The 16728-nt window shown below is 51.1% G+C and overlaps 5 protein-coding genes across 5 annotated transcripts; 3 read left to right on the top strand and 2 right to left on the bottom strand.

Annotated features, from left to right (window-relative positions):
* Positions 1–742: 742 nt before the first annotated feature.
* N7506_009892 (uncharacterized protein) lies at positions 743–1387 on the bottom strand (the record flags this gene model as incomplete). The annotated part of the gene is made up of 1 exon (XM_056959185.1): positions 743–1387. One exon carries the CDS (start codon positions 1385–1387, stop codon positions 743–745), a length of 645 nt encoding a protein of 214 aa, XP_056808575.1.
* Positions 1388–4119: 2732 nt separating this feature from the next.
* N7506_009891 (cleavage polyadenylation factor subunit CFT2) lies at positions 4120–7047 on the top strand (the record flags this gene model as incomplete). The annotated part of the gene is made up of 2 exons (XM_056959184.1): positions 4120–4265; positions 4311–7047. 2 exons carry the CDS (start codon positions 4120–4122, stop codon positions 7045–7047), a joined length of 2883 nt encoding a protein of 960 aa, XP_056808574.1.
* A 128-nt stretch (positions 7048–7175) lies between these two features.
* N7506_009890 (uncharacterized protein) lies at positions 7176–9068 on the bottom strand (the record flags this gene model as incomplete). Its single annotated transcript, XM_056959183.1, has 7 exons — positions 7176–7266; positions 7312–7383; positions 7431–8120; positions 8170–8347; positions 8392–8507; positions 8553–8953; positions 9012–9068. 7 exons carry the CDS (start codon positions 9066–9068, stop codon positions 7176–7178), a joined length of 1605 nt encoding a protein of 534 aa, XP_056808573.1.
* Positions 9069–9866: 798 nt separating this feature from the next.
* N7506_009889 (Sec23/Sec24 family protein) lies at positions 9867–13065 on the top strand (the record flags this gene model as incomplete). Its single annotated transcript, XM_056959182.1, has 5 exons — positions 9867–11180; positions 11226–11323; positions 11371–11711; positions 11758–12195; positions 12242–13065. 5 exons carry the CDS (start codon positions 9867–9869, stop codon positions 13063–13065), a joined length of 3015 nt encoding a protein of 1004 aa, XP_056808572.1.
* A 2237-nt stretch (positions 13066–15302) lies between these two features.
* On the top strand, positions 15303–15848 carry N7506_009888 (putative extracellular thaumatin domain protein; the record flags this gene model as incomplete). The annotated part of the gene is made up of 1 exon (XM_056959181.1): positions 15303–15848. The coding sequence occupies one exon, from the start codon at positions 15303–15305 to the stop codon at positions 15846–15848; it is 546 nt and encodes a 181-aa protein (XP_056808571.1).
* Positions 15849–16728: the final 880 nt, after the last annotated feature.

Raw genomic sequence — 16728 nt, 5'->3', positions numbered from 1 at the left:
TCCCTGGCAGTGTTCTTGACACTGGCCATGCTTGGTCCAAGATAGTACACTCGAGGTACCGCTGCCCCATCCACACTGCTTCGAGCTCTTCTAGTTGAAGCCTCTCCTCTGTGAGGTGGCGTGTCTGGACAGCCATGTCACTTGTTGGCAGACTTGCAGGTTCATAAATTGTCGTCCTGTAGGGCCCATTTTGTACTGGCCTAGCTCTTCCCTGTTAACGTCCAAGCCTAGGAACTCAGATAGTGGGAGTCTTTGTCGGCTGGCCATGGCTGGTGTAACTGGTGTGGTCATGGGAATATGTCATGGGTATAGGGTTCAGTGTGGTGCTAGATCTGGCAAAGATGGGGGCCTGTTGTACTACCTAGGTAGGTGCATGTCGATCAGGTGAGCCAGGGTCACCTGTCTTGATCTAATCTGATCTGATCTACTTTGCGTTATTGTATCTGCGTATAGACATTTCGCCTACCTCTGCGCTAGTTTTACACCATGCATCTCTGACCTCGGTGTCGTCTACTTGTTGGCCGTTTCTCTATGTCATATGGGGTTGCGTCTGATGCCGATGAGCCACATTGGATGCAGTACAGGAGGTGTGGTCTTGTAATGTCAATGGTGACCCAGTCTACACTCAACTCGGCATCGTATGCCATTCTACGGTAAAGACTACCTAATTTTGTTGGAGATAATGGTATTGGTGTTCAGCTGAGTGTTAAGAATAGATGATATTGAACATCAAATGACCTCTTCAATCACGGATAGTTGGAGGGGAGCCGAAATGCTCAATCAACCCACGATAACCTTTTGCCTCTGTCGTTTGCCGGTCCTCTAGGTTCTCAATGCGTTCTCTGAGGTAATCGACGTTGTTCCAGTAATGCAGGGCATCGTAAATCGCTGCACGGCGTGGACTTTCACCCCACACATCGTCCATCAAGTGCCGAAGAAACTCAGGGGTATCCGACTCAGGTGGAAAGAGCCAATTTGCCGAGGCCTCTCGTTCGCGGGCTGATATTCTTTCGCCGACAATGCGGGATGCCACTTGATCGGACCAAATTGCCTGTCTTGCAAACTCCAGTTTAGATAGGCGACGCATGATCCGTGGGTGGTTCGGTTTACCGGAATATCGAATCATGTTCAAGATTGTGCTGAATAGCACGGGCTCTTGGTAGTGTTCATGAGGGATGCTGCGTGTGGATGTCCACATGTGTGGATTGTCGTCCGCATGCGCGTCGGTGCTGAAGGGGTCATTTGGGCTTGCGCAGCCCCCAGCCTCTTCTCTCTTGACAGGGGTCACGCAAATCTCGTATTCATCTTTGAGGTCATTAGGTATGATGTCCAACTCGACGTTGTCACAAGTGGCCTTGACCTGGGACTGTGAAGTTGCAGGCTCCATCTTGACCAAGAAGAGAAAACAAGGAGTGTGGAGGATGTAAAAGTAGACAGCGTACGCAGATGGTGAATACGTGAGGCAGATGCAAAGTCGCTGTACTGAGCGGAGTGTCGAGAGCAGAGGCAGAAGCGCAAGGCAGATGTTAAGTCGCTGCACTGAGCGGAGTGCCGAGAGGAGAGAGAGATGTTGTGGGGAAGGGAGATCAAGAGATCAAGTGAGAGTGTCAATCATGTAGAGTGAGGAAGTGAGGTTGCAAAGGGCAGGGTAGTTGCGTGGTAGAAAAGTGAAGTGAAAGTCGTCGTGCAAAGCACAAACCGGAACGTAGAGTAAAGTGAAATCAGCAACCTTGGAAGAGGGCACATAGTGTGGTAGACAGGTAAGGTACGTGGGACGAAGTGAGGAGAATCTGAGAGATGCTAAACGAGGCGCATGGTTGACGTTTACACTGCCACCGGTATTGTTTCGCGACATGTATGTGATTGTCTACGTGCTGAGATATAGTGAGGGCTTCCCAGATCACATGTTAACTATATAAATCCTGGCCTTAATCTAATCTGATCTGATGAGAATATTGTACGTACTATATCCATACTTGTGGGTCTATGTATCCCATTGCCCGACCCCTAAACATTATACTGGCATCACCTGTGGTGTGATGTGTTTGGTGTGATACCTCCTCTTCATGTGAGGGTTACTCTGTGTGGCAGCTGCTTTATATTATACACTGTACCTGCCACTTCTGATACACTTGGCCCACCTGCCGAAAATCACACTTCACACTCCCCTCCCACTTCATCTCTTCAACTCCCTTTCACTCAGTTCACCTGTTGCAATCACCACACACAGTCCCCGTCTGTCGTTTATGGCTGCGTTTCTCACTCGTTGTGGGTTAATCAACCAACGTGTCAACTTGGTGCATACCCTCGTTGGTTCCTGCTGCCGCTTTCGCCTCAAGTCATCCAGTGAGACTTGATCAATTGACACTAATCTGCTGCTTGCTGCGTGAGGCTTGGCTTCCCTGCAGCGCACTACACTACTGCCTGTCTTCTCTACGCGGCTCTCCTTGTCAGCGGCGCTGTCTATCTGCTTGTCTCTGCCGCGAGAAACGCCCTGCCAGTGGCGCTGTTCACCTGCTTGCTTCTGCGACCAGGGTATCTCTTCTTGCTCTTTTTTTCTCTTTTTTCTTTTTGCCTGGGCGTGTCTGTGTCAGACGTGCTCATCCTCTGTACTCCGTCGGCGCCAATACGCAATACGTCTCTAGCGTTCATCTGCCTAATCGCAGCTAACCCCAATCCCTTATTATACACTGCGTTGACAATACAATGAGGAAGGACTAAAGATGTTAGGAGATCTAGGCCGTACCATGTAGTATTTTACTTTTTGTTCTATGATGCATGTCATGCATTTGGACCGGGGTTCTATGCTTACATTTACGTTTACGCTGTTTTGATTTTTTCTTTCTTTATTCTCCGGCTTGCGAGTAGCAGTGTGTCGTGGAGACTGTGTCCTCGAGACGTATCTTCGTTTGGCATTATACAAGTGGAAACCCTGTTTGGGGCTACGAACAAAGTTCCACAATATTGTGAAGGTATTCAATGATCTCACGTGTGATGCAGTCGTTGTATGTGGGAAAAGGGAGAGCTTTTGTGTATATTGGGTCTTCGGGCATAGTAGGGCCCTGTACTATATGTGAATTTAGGAAATCTAGAGCATGCAGACTCTTTACGTCAACATTCCTGACGATATGATACCTAGGTGGTCATATTAATGGACAAGTCGTACCTTGAAGTACTAGTTGGAATCCTAGAGTGGACGAAACGGATAGAGTCAACAACCAGTCCGTTTGGAGCTAATCCCGGTAGTTCCTATTGGACGGCCAATGTGATTGACCCACTGGCGTCATATCCATAGAATTTGGAAGCAATAGACGGTGTACTCTGTAGAGTGCTACCATTTAATCCATAGACAAACAACATTTGTCTTCAGCTGTATGTGGCTTTGGGTGCAGCACAGTGGTGGTATACCCACTAGAGTTGAGCTTTCTCTATGACGTCCTGCCTGAAAGCGACCCAGTATCTTCTTTCAGTATGTCAGCGCTAATTGATGAGTGGATTCGAATGCAAGTCTTATATGAGCCAGGCTTCGGTCTTTATACAACACAAGCCTCAATGCCGCGCTCACGGCGGCCAAAAAGACGATGATAGTTACTTATAAACAGGAGTAGTCATGTATTGGCTCAATCTCATCGTTCGATTGGTAACGGAAGAGAGCTATCATCAAATTCGACCTCTTTTGAACTGTCTTTTGAACTGTCTTTTGGCTGTTCTTTTGGCTGTTCTTTTGGCTGTCCTTCCAAGGTTCCAAGTAATCGTCAAGTCACCATGATTGGCCCAGTGAGAAAAGTCTTGGCTAAGCCGTGAACAGAGAATTAGGGATTGAGGATAAGTGGATTGATGGTTGACGGAGAATGAAACAGCGATGAGTGATCAATGCGTGAAGTCGTGTCTCCGAATGCAAACGAGACAAACACCGGCGTTCGAGATCCGCCGGAGCAGCTCACCTGCGCCTTTGTTCATGGCAATAGAGCAGTGATCGTCCAATAACCCGGGGCAATGGATCTAAAGCCCATTGCAACTCAACTGACCTCTCTTTAAATCGATACGGGCTGATATTTCGCCGCGTCACCGCTCCACGCCAGGCACGGCCGTTCGATTCGTCGCGAGCGCCAGCTCAAAATGTTCACCTTCACGCCTCTTCTCGGCGCCCAATCGGCCTCGAAGGCGTCGCAGTCGATCTTGGAACTCGATGGAGGTATCAAGATTCTAGTGGACGTTGGTTGGGATGACACGTTCGACACCCACGACTTGGCCGAACTGGAGAAGTGAGCATCCATCGCGTGTTTATGATTTGAAGCTGACAGACTCAGGCACATCCCCACCCTCTCTCTCATCCTATTGACGCATGCGACACCCGCCCATATTGGTGCGCTCGTCCACTGCTGCAGAACGTTCCCCCTCTTCACCCAGATCCCGATCTACGCAACCAGTCCGGTGGTCGCCTTTGGTCGTACACTTCTACAAGATCTCTACGCCTCTACCCCCCTTGCTGCTACGTTTCTCCCCAAGGCATCGGTCTCCGAGCCAGCTTCATCCAATGCCGCCACGGATGTCGATGATGAAGCTGCTGGCAGCACAAGTCGAATCCTTCTACCGTCACCTACCGCCGAGGAGATCTCTCGGTACTTCTCTCTCATCCAACCTCTCAAATACTCTCAACCGCATCAGCCGCTTCCTTCGCCGTTTTCGCCTCCGTTGAATGGGCTCACTCTCACAGCTTACAATGCTGGTCACACAGTCGGTGGAACAATATGGCACATCCAGCATGGCCTGGAGTCCATTGTCTACGCTATGGATTGGAACCAAGCCCGTGAGAGTGTTGTGGCAGGTGCCGCATGGTTTGGCGGTTCAGGAGCTAGTGGCGCAGAGGTCATTGAGCAGTTGCGCAAACCAACAGCGTTGATCTGCAGCACCAAAGGCGGGGACAAGTTGGCACTGTCCGGTGGTCGCAAAAAGCGAGACGATCTTCTCCTTGATATGATCCGAAGCTGTGTTGCCAAGGGTGGCACTGTCTTGATTCCTACAGACACGAGTGCACGCGTCTTGGAATTGGCCTACTCATTAGAACACTCGTGGCGCGATGCAGCATCTGGGGATGTCCTTCAAGGCGCGGGGCTATATCTTGCCGGTAAAAAAATGACTGCCACCATCCGGTTGGCTCGAAGCATGTTGGAGTGGATGGACGAGAACATTGTACGCGAGTTCGAAGCCGCCGAAAGCACCGACAATGCGCAAGGGCAGGGCAAGTCCAAAGCCGGGCCATTCACCTTTAAGCATCTCAAGATTATCGAGCGAAAGAAACGACTGGAGAAGCTCTTGGCAGAACCGGGACCCAAAGTCATTCTTGCATCCGACACGTCAATGGACTGGGGCTTTTCGAAGGATTCTCTTCGACAAGTGGCGGAGGGCCCTAACAATCTTTTACTTTTGACAGAATCATTAAAGGATACAAAACAAACACCAACTATCGGCGGTACGCTATGGCAGTGGTACGAGGAGCGAAGAGATGGCGTGGCCTTGGAAAAGGGCTCCGATGGCGAACACATAGAACAAGTCCACAGCGATGGCAGAGAACTTTCCTGGAAAGACATCCAACGGGACCAGCTCGATGCCGGGGAGCAACTGCTTTATCAACAATATCTTGCCACCAAGCGCCAACTCCAAGACACCTCTCAGACCCTTGGTCAAGAAACTCTTGACCCTGCTGCGGATGCTCTGGACGATGGGTCTAGCTCTACATCTTCCGAAGATTCGGACCCCGAACAACAAGGTCGAGCTTTGAACTTCTCGGCGTCACTTGCTCATGCCACCCGAAGCAAACTTGCCGTCAGCGATGAAGACTTGGGTATCAACATTTTGCTCCGCCGCAAGAACGTCTATGATTACGATGTGCGTGGGAAGAAGGGCCGTGAGCGCATATTCCCCTACGTGGCGCCAAGAAAGAAAGGCGACGAATATGGTGAATTCATTCGTCCAGAGGAGTATCTTCGAGCTGAAGAAAGAGAGGAAATCGACATGCAACAACGACGTACCGACGCCGAGACCAAACTCGGTCAGAAGCGGAGGTGGGACGATGCCGACGGCTCTCGGGAGACAGGCGGCGCAAAGCGACCTCACATCAAATCCGAGGACGCTGACGACGCTGACTCTGATCGCTTGTCCGATGGCGAGGACGCCGCCGAGCCCGAAGAACAGGATGACACGATTGAAGGGCCGGGAAAAGCAGTCTACAACAGCCAGACCATCACAATCAACGCCCGGATCGCCTTTATCGATTTCATGGGATTGCACGACAAGCGAAGTTTGGAGATGCTGATTCCTCTCATCCAACCTCAAAAACTTATTCTGGTCGGTGGAATGAAAGAAGAGACATTGGCCATAGCGTCCGAGTGTCAAAAGCTGCTCTCTGCCAAACCCGGCACATCTGACACGGCTGCCATCATCTTTACTCCGGCCAACAACAACTCGGTCGATGCCAGCGTGGATACGAACGCCTGGATGGTCAAGCTGAGCAACACCCTTGTCCGACGCCTCAACTGGCAGCACGTTCGCAGCCTCGGCGTTGTCGCGCTCACGGCACAGCTACGTGGCCCAGAGCCCGTTACCTCCGAACTCGAAAGCGATGAAGCTGGCGGGAAGAAGATGAAGCAGCTGAAGGACCAAGCGGCCTCCACTGCGGTCGCCCCGACATTCGAACTGGGAGACAACAAGGCATCGGAGAAGCCGGATGTCTATCCTTTACTCGACACCCTCCCGGCGAGCATGGCAGCGGGTACCCGATCCATGGCTCGTCCGCTTCACGTGGGTGATCTGCGACTGGCCGATCTCCGCAAGCTCATGCAATCCGCCGGTCACACCGCTGAATTCCGAGGCGAGGGAACGCTGCTTATCGACAAGTCGGTTGCGGTGCGTAAATCAGGAACGGGAAAAATCGAGGTCGAGGCCACGGCGCAATCCTCGATGAGTCAGTCAGGCCGCGGCACAGGAAGCTTCCTCGCGGTCAAGCGGAAGATCTACGAGGGGCTGGCTGTCGTTGCGGGCAACTGATTTGATATGTATTTCTATCCCGGTGTATACTTTAATGCATTCTAAACACCATGATGCTTGCCTCGCCATATCCATCTCTATATTCTAAACCTAGCATCCACTTGGCCTCTATCAGAGCTAGACGATTTTCAGACGGAGCCTTCGTCAGAAACTTCCGCATCCTCGTCCTCGGTGGGGATTTCTTGGATTGTTTCGTCGGTCCGAGGACCAGTGTATTTGCTGCATGGGTCAGTATCTGTAAACCATGAAGAGCTTTGAACATACCCTCTGGCCGCAACCCACCACCATATCATGGCAAAGGCGGCAATAAACCCGCCAACACAGATGGCGTAGTTCCTGGAAAATGTCAGTATATCACCTCGATCGAGCAATCAGCAGCTTACATATTGGCTGGTGTGACAGGAAGCTGTGGCGGGAAGAACAAAATGGTGCTGATAAAGGAAACCCAAACTACAGCAATGTAATTGACAGGGGTTCCCCATTTGCCGAGCGTAAAAGGACCCTCAATGAACTTGACCTTGTTTTTGTATAGTTGATGCGCTAGAATCACAGAGACGTAAGAAAAGTCCAATGCCGGGGCAGTGATGCTGAAAATCGCGGTGGCTGTTTGAGTAGAACCGATTGCAATGCAGTTCAGGCAAATGCTGAAGATGACAACGAACCACACAGCGTTGACCGGGGTATGGGTGCGATGGTTGACCTTGGATAGAAACCTGTGGTTATCAGCACATGATTGTTTAAGTCGTTCGGTTTCATACTTTGAAAATGGAAGAGCGTCGTCTCGGGCGAACGCAAATGCCATCCTTGTATCAGCAAGCATAGCTGAGCACCCCGTGAAAGCTTGTACAAGAATGGCAAACGCCCACATGATGGTGCCGCCTCGCTTTCCGCCAGCGTTCAAAAAGATCTGGGCTGCGGGAAGACCCGTGGGAGAGTTGAGGATGCCCTCGAAATCCGTCAAGCAGAAGCATAGGGAGACGGTAAGAAGCCATCCGAATGCGCCGGATACTAGAACGGCTGTTTGGATAGCAATCGGCCCTTGCACGGCTGCATCGTGAGTCTCTTCGGACATGCTTTGCAATCGGTTAGTCAAATTCGGCATCAGCATGAATCTTGTCTTACTGTGTCGTCCCGTCGTAGTCTGTCATAGTCCAGGCAACTGACAAGAAACCCAGAAAGAAAGAAAACACCTTGGAGCCCCATCCTGAGCCATCGGTAAAGTGACCAAAAACCCAGGAGGCCGGTTGCAACTCAGGTGTCAAGGTAACCAGTGAAATGCAAATGCAGATAGTCGCAAGAACTAGAAATGGTTAGAATAGTTTGATGCAAAGTTCGGTGTCATACTATTGATGGGAGCAAACCAAATGATAATCCGATGTAGAGACTTTGTGTTCAAAGAGCAGATGACTCCAAGGAAACACAGAATCGCAATCGACACCAGCACGGTCTCTAGAGCGGTCCTGCATGATATCAGCTCTGGAAGCGCAATTAAGCGGACCTCTTACGGTGCATATGTATACTTGCCATCAACAAGGTCTGAGTTCATACTGACACAGGCCAGCAGCATCTGGCTGACCGTATATGCCACACTGGACACACCTGCCGTTTGGCCGAGAAGATTGCACCAGCCCTGTATCCAAGAGAAAACAGGAACTTGATCAGGCGGAACAACGTGCTTTGTGACAAAGTACATGCCTCCAGCTGTTGGATAAGCTGACACCAGCTCTGCGACTGAGCTGCCAATACACATGGCCATGCACGATCCAATCAGCCAACACCAGACAGCGGTTGCAGGCCCGCCAGCTGCCAATGGCGCACCAAAGGTTGCCGGAACAGAGCCCAGGACACCCAGGATGGAGATTGCATACGAAACAGTCGACCATTTGGAGAACTCTCGTCGTAATTCCTACCAGTTGTTGTCAGATCTTGCCCCGCTCTTATCGCATCATTGCATTGGGCGGTACCTGTTTATACCCAATTCGAGCAAGCAAAAGCTCGTCGTCGTTATGAATAGCCGCCATTGGTGTGATCGATGGGTTGTCGAGGTCTTCCCTCTTGGTGTTGCAATGCGGATCTGGTTCTACCGTTAGGTCCATGGTAAGGACAAACCGTTATATGCAAGGAGGCAGGGGTGGGAACAACGTGAGAACTTCTGAGCCAACTCACAAAGGTCTACTCTACTATTTTATGTCTACTCGGCTTGGGAAACCGACCGAGGGGCAAACACGCTCCAAGTCTTCAATAAGGGGAAGAAACGGTGAGACGAACACGTCCTGGCACAATAAAGAGAACGCTCTAATGAGCTTAAGCCGGAACAAGGACCAGAGTCTGCCGTGATTGGGAGATGTGATAAGCATGCATCCAGCTGGAGACAAGTCGTGTACAATTAATTGGTGAGAGATGACATGTGTATCGCATAGGAAGGTGTTCGGGATTAAAAGCAATAGGTCCCGAGTGGGATGGTAGCTGCGTCCCAATCACTAGTCTGTCTTTAGCACGAATGGCTTTTGCAGGCGGCAGTGGGTAATGCGTGGTATCATAAGTAAAGAGTAATATTGAACATTGTTAGAATATAACGAAGTAGTGACTGTCGGATCAACGACAAAATAAACAGGCGGAGAGCGTGGAGTATAACCCACGTGAAGATCGGAGACACGTAAATCCGAGTGTTTAGGTGGTCAATCAACATTCGGCCACTTCAACGGCTTAGTGATTTTGGATAGGTGATGGTTTGTTGCTGATCTCCTACCTGGTGCTGCTTTCTCATCTTTGCTCTCATCTGCGTCTCATCCTTCTCAACCCCCGCGGCATGATCCACCATGGCCGACCCTTCCATGTATAACCCGATGAACCAGCAATCCGGCGAAGACCCCTCAAACCCATACGCCCAGCAACCGCCTCAGCAGTATCCCCCTGGATATGCTCCGGGAACCGCGCCTCCCCAGCCAGGGGCACCTTACGCCAACCCAGCTCCAAATCAATGGGCCGCCTATGGCTCACCACAACAACCAGGCTTAGCAAGCCCCGGCGCCGGATATAATGCGCCCCAGCAAGCACCAATGGGTGGGGCAGGAGACCCAGGGATGGCAGGCATTGCCTCTCAGATGAGTGGTTTAGGAATTGCAGCGGACACGGGGGCCAGGACACATCGAAAGAAGCACCGCCATGCCCACCATGACATCGGAGGTGGTGCAGCGCCGCCCGCGCAAGCTTTCAACAACGGAATGGACCAAGGCAATCTGCAGCAGCAGCCATCTCAGTTTCTGAACACGGGCTTGAACCAGCATGCTGAGCGGCCGGTGTCTCCAGCAGTGGGGTTGGTCTCTGGGCAATCAGCTGCCCCTCAGATTCCTGGCATGCAGACTGGCGCCGGCGCGGTGCCTACCTCAGGACGGATTGACCCCGAGCATATCCCCAGCATCCCACGATCACGCGACCTGCCCGCGCAGTACTATTTCAATAATGTCTACCCGACCATGGACCGACACCTTCCCCCGCCAGCGGCGATCCCGTTCGTGGCCCAGGACCAGGGCAACTCTTCCCCCAAATACGCTCGCTTAACCCTCAACAACATCCCCTCCGCCTCCGACTTCCTCACTTCTACCGGATTGCCTCTGGGCATGGTCCTGCAGCCTCTTGCGCCTTTGGACCCTGGTGAGCAACCGATCCCCGTGCTGGACTTCGGGGATAATGGTCCTCCCCGATGCCGAAGATGTCGAACCTATATCAACCCGTTCATGTCTTTCCGATCTGGCGGCAGCAAATTTGTCTGCAATATGTGCACGTTCCCTAACGATACGCCGCCCGAGTACTTTTCACCGTTGGACCCATCCGGTGCGCGTGTCGATCGTATGCAGCGCCCTGAATTGATGATGGGAACAGTCGAATTTACGGTACCAAAGGAATACTGGAACAAGGAGCCGGTGGGCCTTCAGACTCTCTTTTTGATCGATGTCAGCCGTGAGTCGGCTCACCGGGGTTTCCTCAAGGGTGTGTGTGGGGGTATCAAAGAGGCTTTGTACGGCGATGGGAAAGAACCGACGGACGGCGCGGAGTCGTCTCGCCAATTGCCCCCTGGCGCAAAAGTTGGAATTGTCACCTACGACAAGGAGGTGCACTTCTACAACTTGACTGTATGTTTTGCTCTACCGTTGGTGTTATCACTCTAACAGCTGCAGGCAACATTGGACCAAGCGCAGATGATGGTCATGACTGACTTGGAGGAGCCATTCGTTCCTTTGAACGAAGGCCTTTTCGTGGACCCTTATGAATCAAAGTATGCAATCAACATCCAAGAATTCCAACGAGTGTCTAATTGTTTAGGAACGTCATCACATCCCTTCTTAGCCGGATACCCAGCATTTTCTCTTCTATCAAGAACCCCGAATCTGCTTTGCTGCCCACCTTGAATTCAGCGCTTTCAGCTCTCCAAGCCACCGGTGGCAAGGTCATTTGCGCTACGGCCACCCTGCCCAACTTCGGTCCCGGGCCTCTAGCTAATCGAGAGGACCCCAAGCTGCATGGCACGGAAGGCGAGCGCAAGCTCTTCGCCACGGAAAACCCAGCCTGGAAGAAAACAGCAACCAAGCTTGCCGAGGCCGGTGTTGGTGTTGACGTATTCATGGCAGCTCCCGGTGGCGTCTATCTGGACGTGGCGACAATTGGTATGGACCGAAATATGTGTACCGAAAGCTAGCTAACTCGATCTAGGACATGTCTCTAGCCTCACTGGTGGCGAGACTTTCTTCTACCCTAATTTCCATGCCCCACGTGACATTCGCAAGCTGCGAAACGAGCTCACCCATGCAATCACTAGGGAGACGGGATATCAGACTTTGATGAAGGTCCGATGCTCCAATGGACTCCAGGTTTCCGCTTACCACGGGAACTTTGTTCAGCACACTCTCGGTGCCGATCTTGAGATTGCCGGCGTCGACGCTGACAAGGCGATCGGCGTGCTCTTCAGCTACGATGGCAAGCTTGATCCCAAATTGGATGCGCACTTCCAGGCTGCACTGCTGTACACCTCTGCAGACGGCCAACGGCGTGTCCGTTGTATTAACGTTGTGGCGGCAGTCAATGAGGGAGGCATGGAAACAATGAAGTTTGTTGATCAAGATGCCGTGGTTTCGGTCATTGCCAAGGAGGGTAAGTGCGAAGTCATCCTATTTGTTACTTATGCTGATTATGATAGCTGCCTCCAAAACGCTGGACAAGAGCCTCAAGGACATCAGGGCCAACATCACAGAAAAGACAATCGACATCTTCAGCGGTTATCGCAAGATCTTCTCCGGCTCTCACCCTCCCGGCCAGTTGGTTCTGCCGGAGAACCTCAAGGAGTTCTCAATGTACATGCTTAGCTTGGTCAAGTCAAGGGCGTTCAAGGGTGGCAACGAATCCTCGGACCGACGTGTACACGACATGCGTATGATCCGAGCGATGGGCTGCACCGAGCTCTCATTGTATCTCTACCCGCGAATCATCCCTGTCCACAACATGCAGCCGGAGGATGGATTTGCGAACGAGCACGGTCAGCTCCAAATCCCCCCGTCCCTGCGCGCCAGCTTCTCCCGCATCGAAGAAGGCGGTGTCTACTTGGTGGACAACGGACAAGCCGTCATCCTCTGGCTGCACGCACAGGTCTCCCCCAATCTACTGGAAGACCTCTTCGGACCTGGACACGAGGCGCTCCAGGGCCTCAACCCCAACACCTCCTCATTGCCTGTTCTGGAGACGCATCTCAACGCCCAGGTTCGTAACCTGCTGCAATACCTCTCGACCGTGCGCGGATCGAAATCCGTGACGATCCAACTCGCCCGTCAGGGCCTGGATGGGGCGGAGTACGAATTCGCCCGGCTCCTGCTGGAGGACCGGAACAATGAGGCGCAAAGCTACGTTGACTGGTTGGTGCATATCCACCGCCAGATTAATTTGGAGCTGGCTGGTCACCGTAAGAAGGAAGAGACCGGCGAAAGTACCCTGGCTAGTCTGTCTGCTATGCGAGCTCCGTATTGGTGAGGGCCGGATCCGATGTCTTCCGTCGGTATCCCTGCCAGGCACCCTTTTCCCGCCTGTTCCTGGCGATCTAGATTGCAGGCTGCAAGTGAGATGCAAGGGTGGATGTCTCCAGTGGCTCATTGGAGGGGGTGAGGGGGAGGGGGAGGGGCAACCAGACCAGGAAGGTGATGCTGACGCCGACTGCTCTTCCCGGTGACTTCAGTGGCTTACCTGATGGGGGTGTGGAGCCTCGGAGTATTATGGCGACTCTTCGCCAGGCACCGAAAAATCGCAAAAAAATATGAAGATAATGGTTGTGAGACAGCGAATTTCATTGTCCATAGTGAGTCTTTTTTTCAAAATATTCATTTTTAATTCATTGAATGTCACGATTCCAAAGAATAGCCTTCGCTGTCCATGGCATATATCCACTACTTTACTCACCAAATGGGGTCAAGTGGCGGTCTAGAAGTTCTGGAAGGCCAACCCAAAGTAGACAAAGTAGATAAAATAGAAGAAAAACCCCAAATAAAACTGCCAAGGGCGAAAATGCGAAAAGTCAAGGGTCTCGGTGAGTTGGGAATTTCCCTAGTCGGGTCCACTTCCCATTTAAGGTGGTTTTAGTCGACTCGCGACGTACCTTAAACCCTTGGTTCAATGGGGCTGTCTTTTCCGCGCAGACGGACAGGACCCGGGGGGCTGTTCAAAAGAGGGTACTCCAAGCCCTGGAAGAAGGGGTCGAAGAGGGGAAATTTGAGAATTTGCACGATGATTGCCACCCGGACAGGCCAGGTACCAGGGTCCGGGTGAACGTCAGCGGGGGCACCAATTCTGTCTATAATCTCTAATTGGGTCAGGGTCCAGGGTCGGGCTTCTTCCTCTTTTTATTTTTTCCTTTTTTATTTCGGACGTGGAGATGCCTTGATCGCCTACTTTGTCTGCACACTGTACTCCGTATACTCTGTGAAATTGTATCCACAGTAGTGCTGAGGGGCACAGGGAAAATGACCGGTCAAATTGGTAATTGCGCATATTACTCTCGTATACTACAGGATGTCACTGGCTCATGGTTGATATGACTCAAATAATGCTCTAATATAATATCATCAAGTGTAATTGTCTGCTTGGTAATGCTTCGTTGGCGCACAGTGCCCATACCGCTACTACTCTAGGTCTATACTTCCATCATTATGATGATTTTGCAATTCAAGTTCTTCGCCAATCTCTAGAACACGCTGAGATTGCCCCCAAGACCTGTTATCTCTGATTCTAGACTATGGAGCTATTCTACTCCAACATCATTAGCTCATGTAACATAGAGACCAGACTAGACGGGCTCCCATGTGGTGGCTAACACAGCATCCATAGAACAGGCAATAAGCTAGAACGGTACCTGGCAAAATTGCGACATATCTGCAGCGCCATGCCTTTGCCATGTTGCCATTGCCATAGTACCTCAGTTCTGGAAGAAAACTCTTAGTTCTGGTTGGAGAACCGCGGAAGAGGCCGGATGGCATGACGTGGGGCGAGAAGTTATGGTTCCCACTATTGCCACACGAGAATGTGGCTGAAAGAGTGGGCAACTGTGGTGGCAGTCCCTATATCCACGCAGGTGTCATCTTACAGCCACGGCTTGACGTCTATGCCCTATCGACAGCCAAAGCAACATACACTTTTCACCTCATGCAGGTACCTAGCGGTGACGCCCTATGCAATTCCATTAAGATTGCAGTCAACGTGTCTGAATCTCATCTTACCTCTCACATGAAACTATAGACTTATAGACTTATAATTGCAGTACAAAGCAAACCATGCCGAGGCGACTCTTGAACTGCCGGTCTGGGCTCTTCGAATGAAACCAAACGGTGCTCCCCACTCTCTCCGTTGGTTCCATAGTTGAGCCTGTTCTTTTAGAATTCTTTCTTCTTTTTTTTCGCCTTTTGCCTTTTGCCAAGGACCCAATTTTTCTGGACCCGATCCATGGGTCGAATCTATGGGTGGCTTCGCTGTCTTTCAGCCGGTACCTGGGGGATTATGTTCGATGCTGATGGAAATCTATATAAACCCCCTCCTCCTCCTTCATGTTTCTGTTCTTCAAACACATTCACTTCAAAGTACATTAGTACAGACTTTCTCTACCGCCTATTCTCTCCCTTTTATACCGAGATCGATTCTCGTTGCACTCCTTATATCTGTCGATCAGATCACATCCATCTACTACACTTTTACCCAGTCTCTACATTACACATCCATTCAAAATGATGTTCACCAAGTCTCTCGGCCTTGCTGCCCTCTTCTCCACCATCGCCTCTGCCCTTCCCCAGGACATGATGGTCCGCCGCTCTGGCATGGTCCAGCGTGACGGCGGCGGTAGCGTCAAGATCACCAACAACCTCCAGCAGGATGTCTACGCCTGGTCCGTGACCGACAGCGTCGGCCCCATGGAGACCATCAAGAGCGGAGGTGGCATCTACTCCGAGAACTGGAAGACCAACCCCAACGGCGGTGGTATCTCCATCAAGCTCGCTCTCGACCAGGAGCAGCACGACGTCCTCCAGTTCGAGTACACCCAGTCCGGTGACACCATCTTCTGGGACCTGTCTTGCATCGACATGGAGTCCGGCAACAAGTTCACCGACATGGGCTTTGCCGTCCAGCCTTCTGATGAGACTTCCTCTTGCCCCAAGGCTATCTGCACGGCTGGTGACAAGGCTTGCTCCGCTGCCTACCTCCAGCCTACTGATGACCACGCCACTCACGGCTGCCCCATCAACACTGCTCTTGACCTGAGCATCGGTGCTTAAAGACTGTGTCTCTGCTGCCTTTTTTTCGCCGGTTGAACCGCGCGTCCTTTCTTTTTGACTATACTTTTTCAAACTTGTCGCATCTAGCCCTAGTCGGCAGGTGACTTTTTTTTCTTTCTTTCACATATCACCCCAGAGGTGATACCTTTCGGAGATATGATTGATGATTTTTTGTTGCACACATGTTCGGTTGAATCGACATGTCTACACCCTATAGCGGGTTGATTCCTGCTGGGGCAGAATGTCTCAACGAGCCATGACTTTTTACGCTATTACTATGGAAATACCCCCCACATTTGGATTATGGAAATTGGGAGTTTATGTCGGGGGTGAAGGAAACGCTTGTGAATAGACGATATAGACGAATGATCATCAGATCTTACAAAATTGCATGATTTTACGATATACAATATTTGAGACCAGGGCGGAAAATAGAGCCACCACAATGAAATCTGTGAAAACAAAATGAGAAACATTATCCATACTACGTACCTTACTCAGAACTACGAGGCAAAGATCACCGGTCTCTTTCATTAGTGAAACCAGACTTGGAAGAATCAAGAGCATGAAAAATCTGCCCAAGAAATCTAGAACGAGTGATAGGCAGCCCAAAGACCCTACACACATCCGATTCGCTCCATATTTTAAGCCAGAGGATGTCGATCAGTCGGGCGGATGGCGTAGACGCCGTTGCTGCTTGGCCCTGATCCACCCAACCTTGGAAGGCGGATCGAGAATTAGAGATTTCCGCACTGAATTCTTTTTTTCCCATTGGCCCATTCAGACCCTTTTTTCCCTGCAAAATCTCTGATCGGGACGATTTTCCACCGATAGTCAAGATTTGAGGTAATCGAAACTGTATTTCGTCATACATGTAGGG

The sequence above is a fragment of the Penicillium brevicompactum genome (assembly GCF_028827555.1).
Source record: "Penicillium brevicompactum strain IBT 35665 chromosome Unknown utg000006l_segment0_segment0, whole genome shotgun sequence".
Classification (NCBI taxonomy): domain Eukaryota; kingdom Fungi; phylum Ascomycota; class Eurotiomycetes; order Eurotiales; family Aspergillaceae; genus Penicillium; species Penicillium brevicompactum.
The sequence above is the reverse complement of the archived record's forward strand: the minus strand, read 5'-3'. Positions and strand labels throughout refer to the sequence as shown.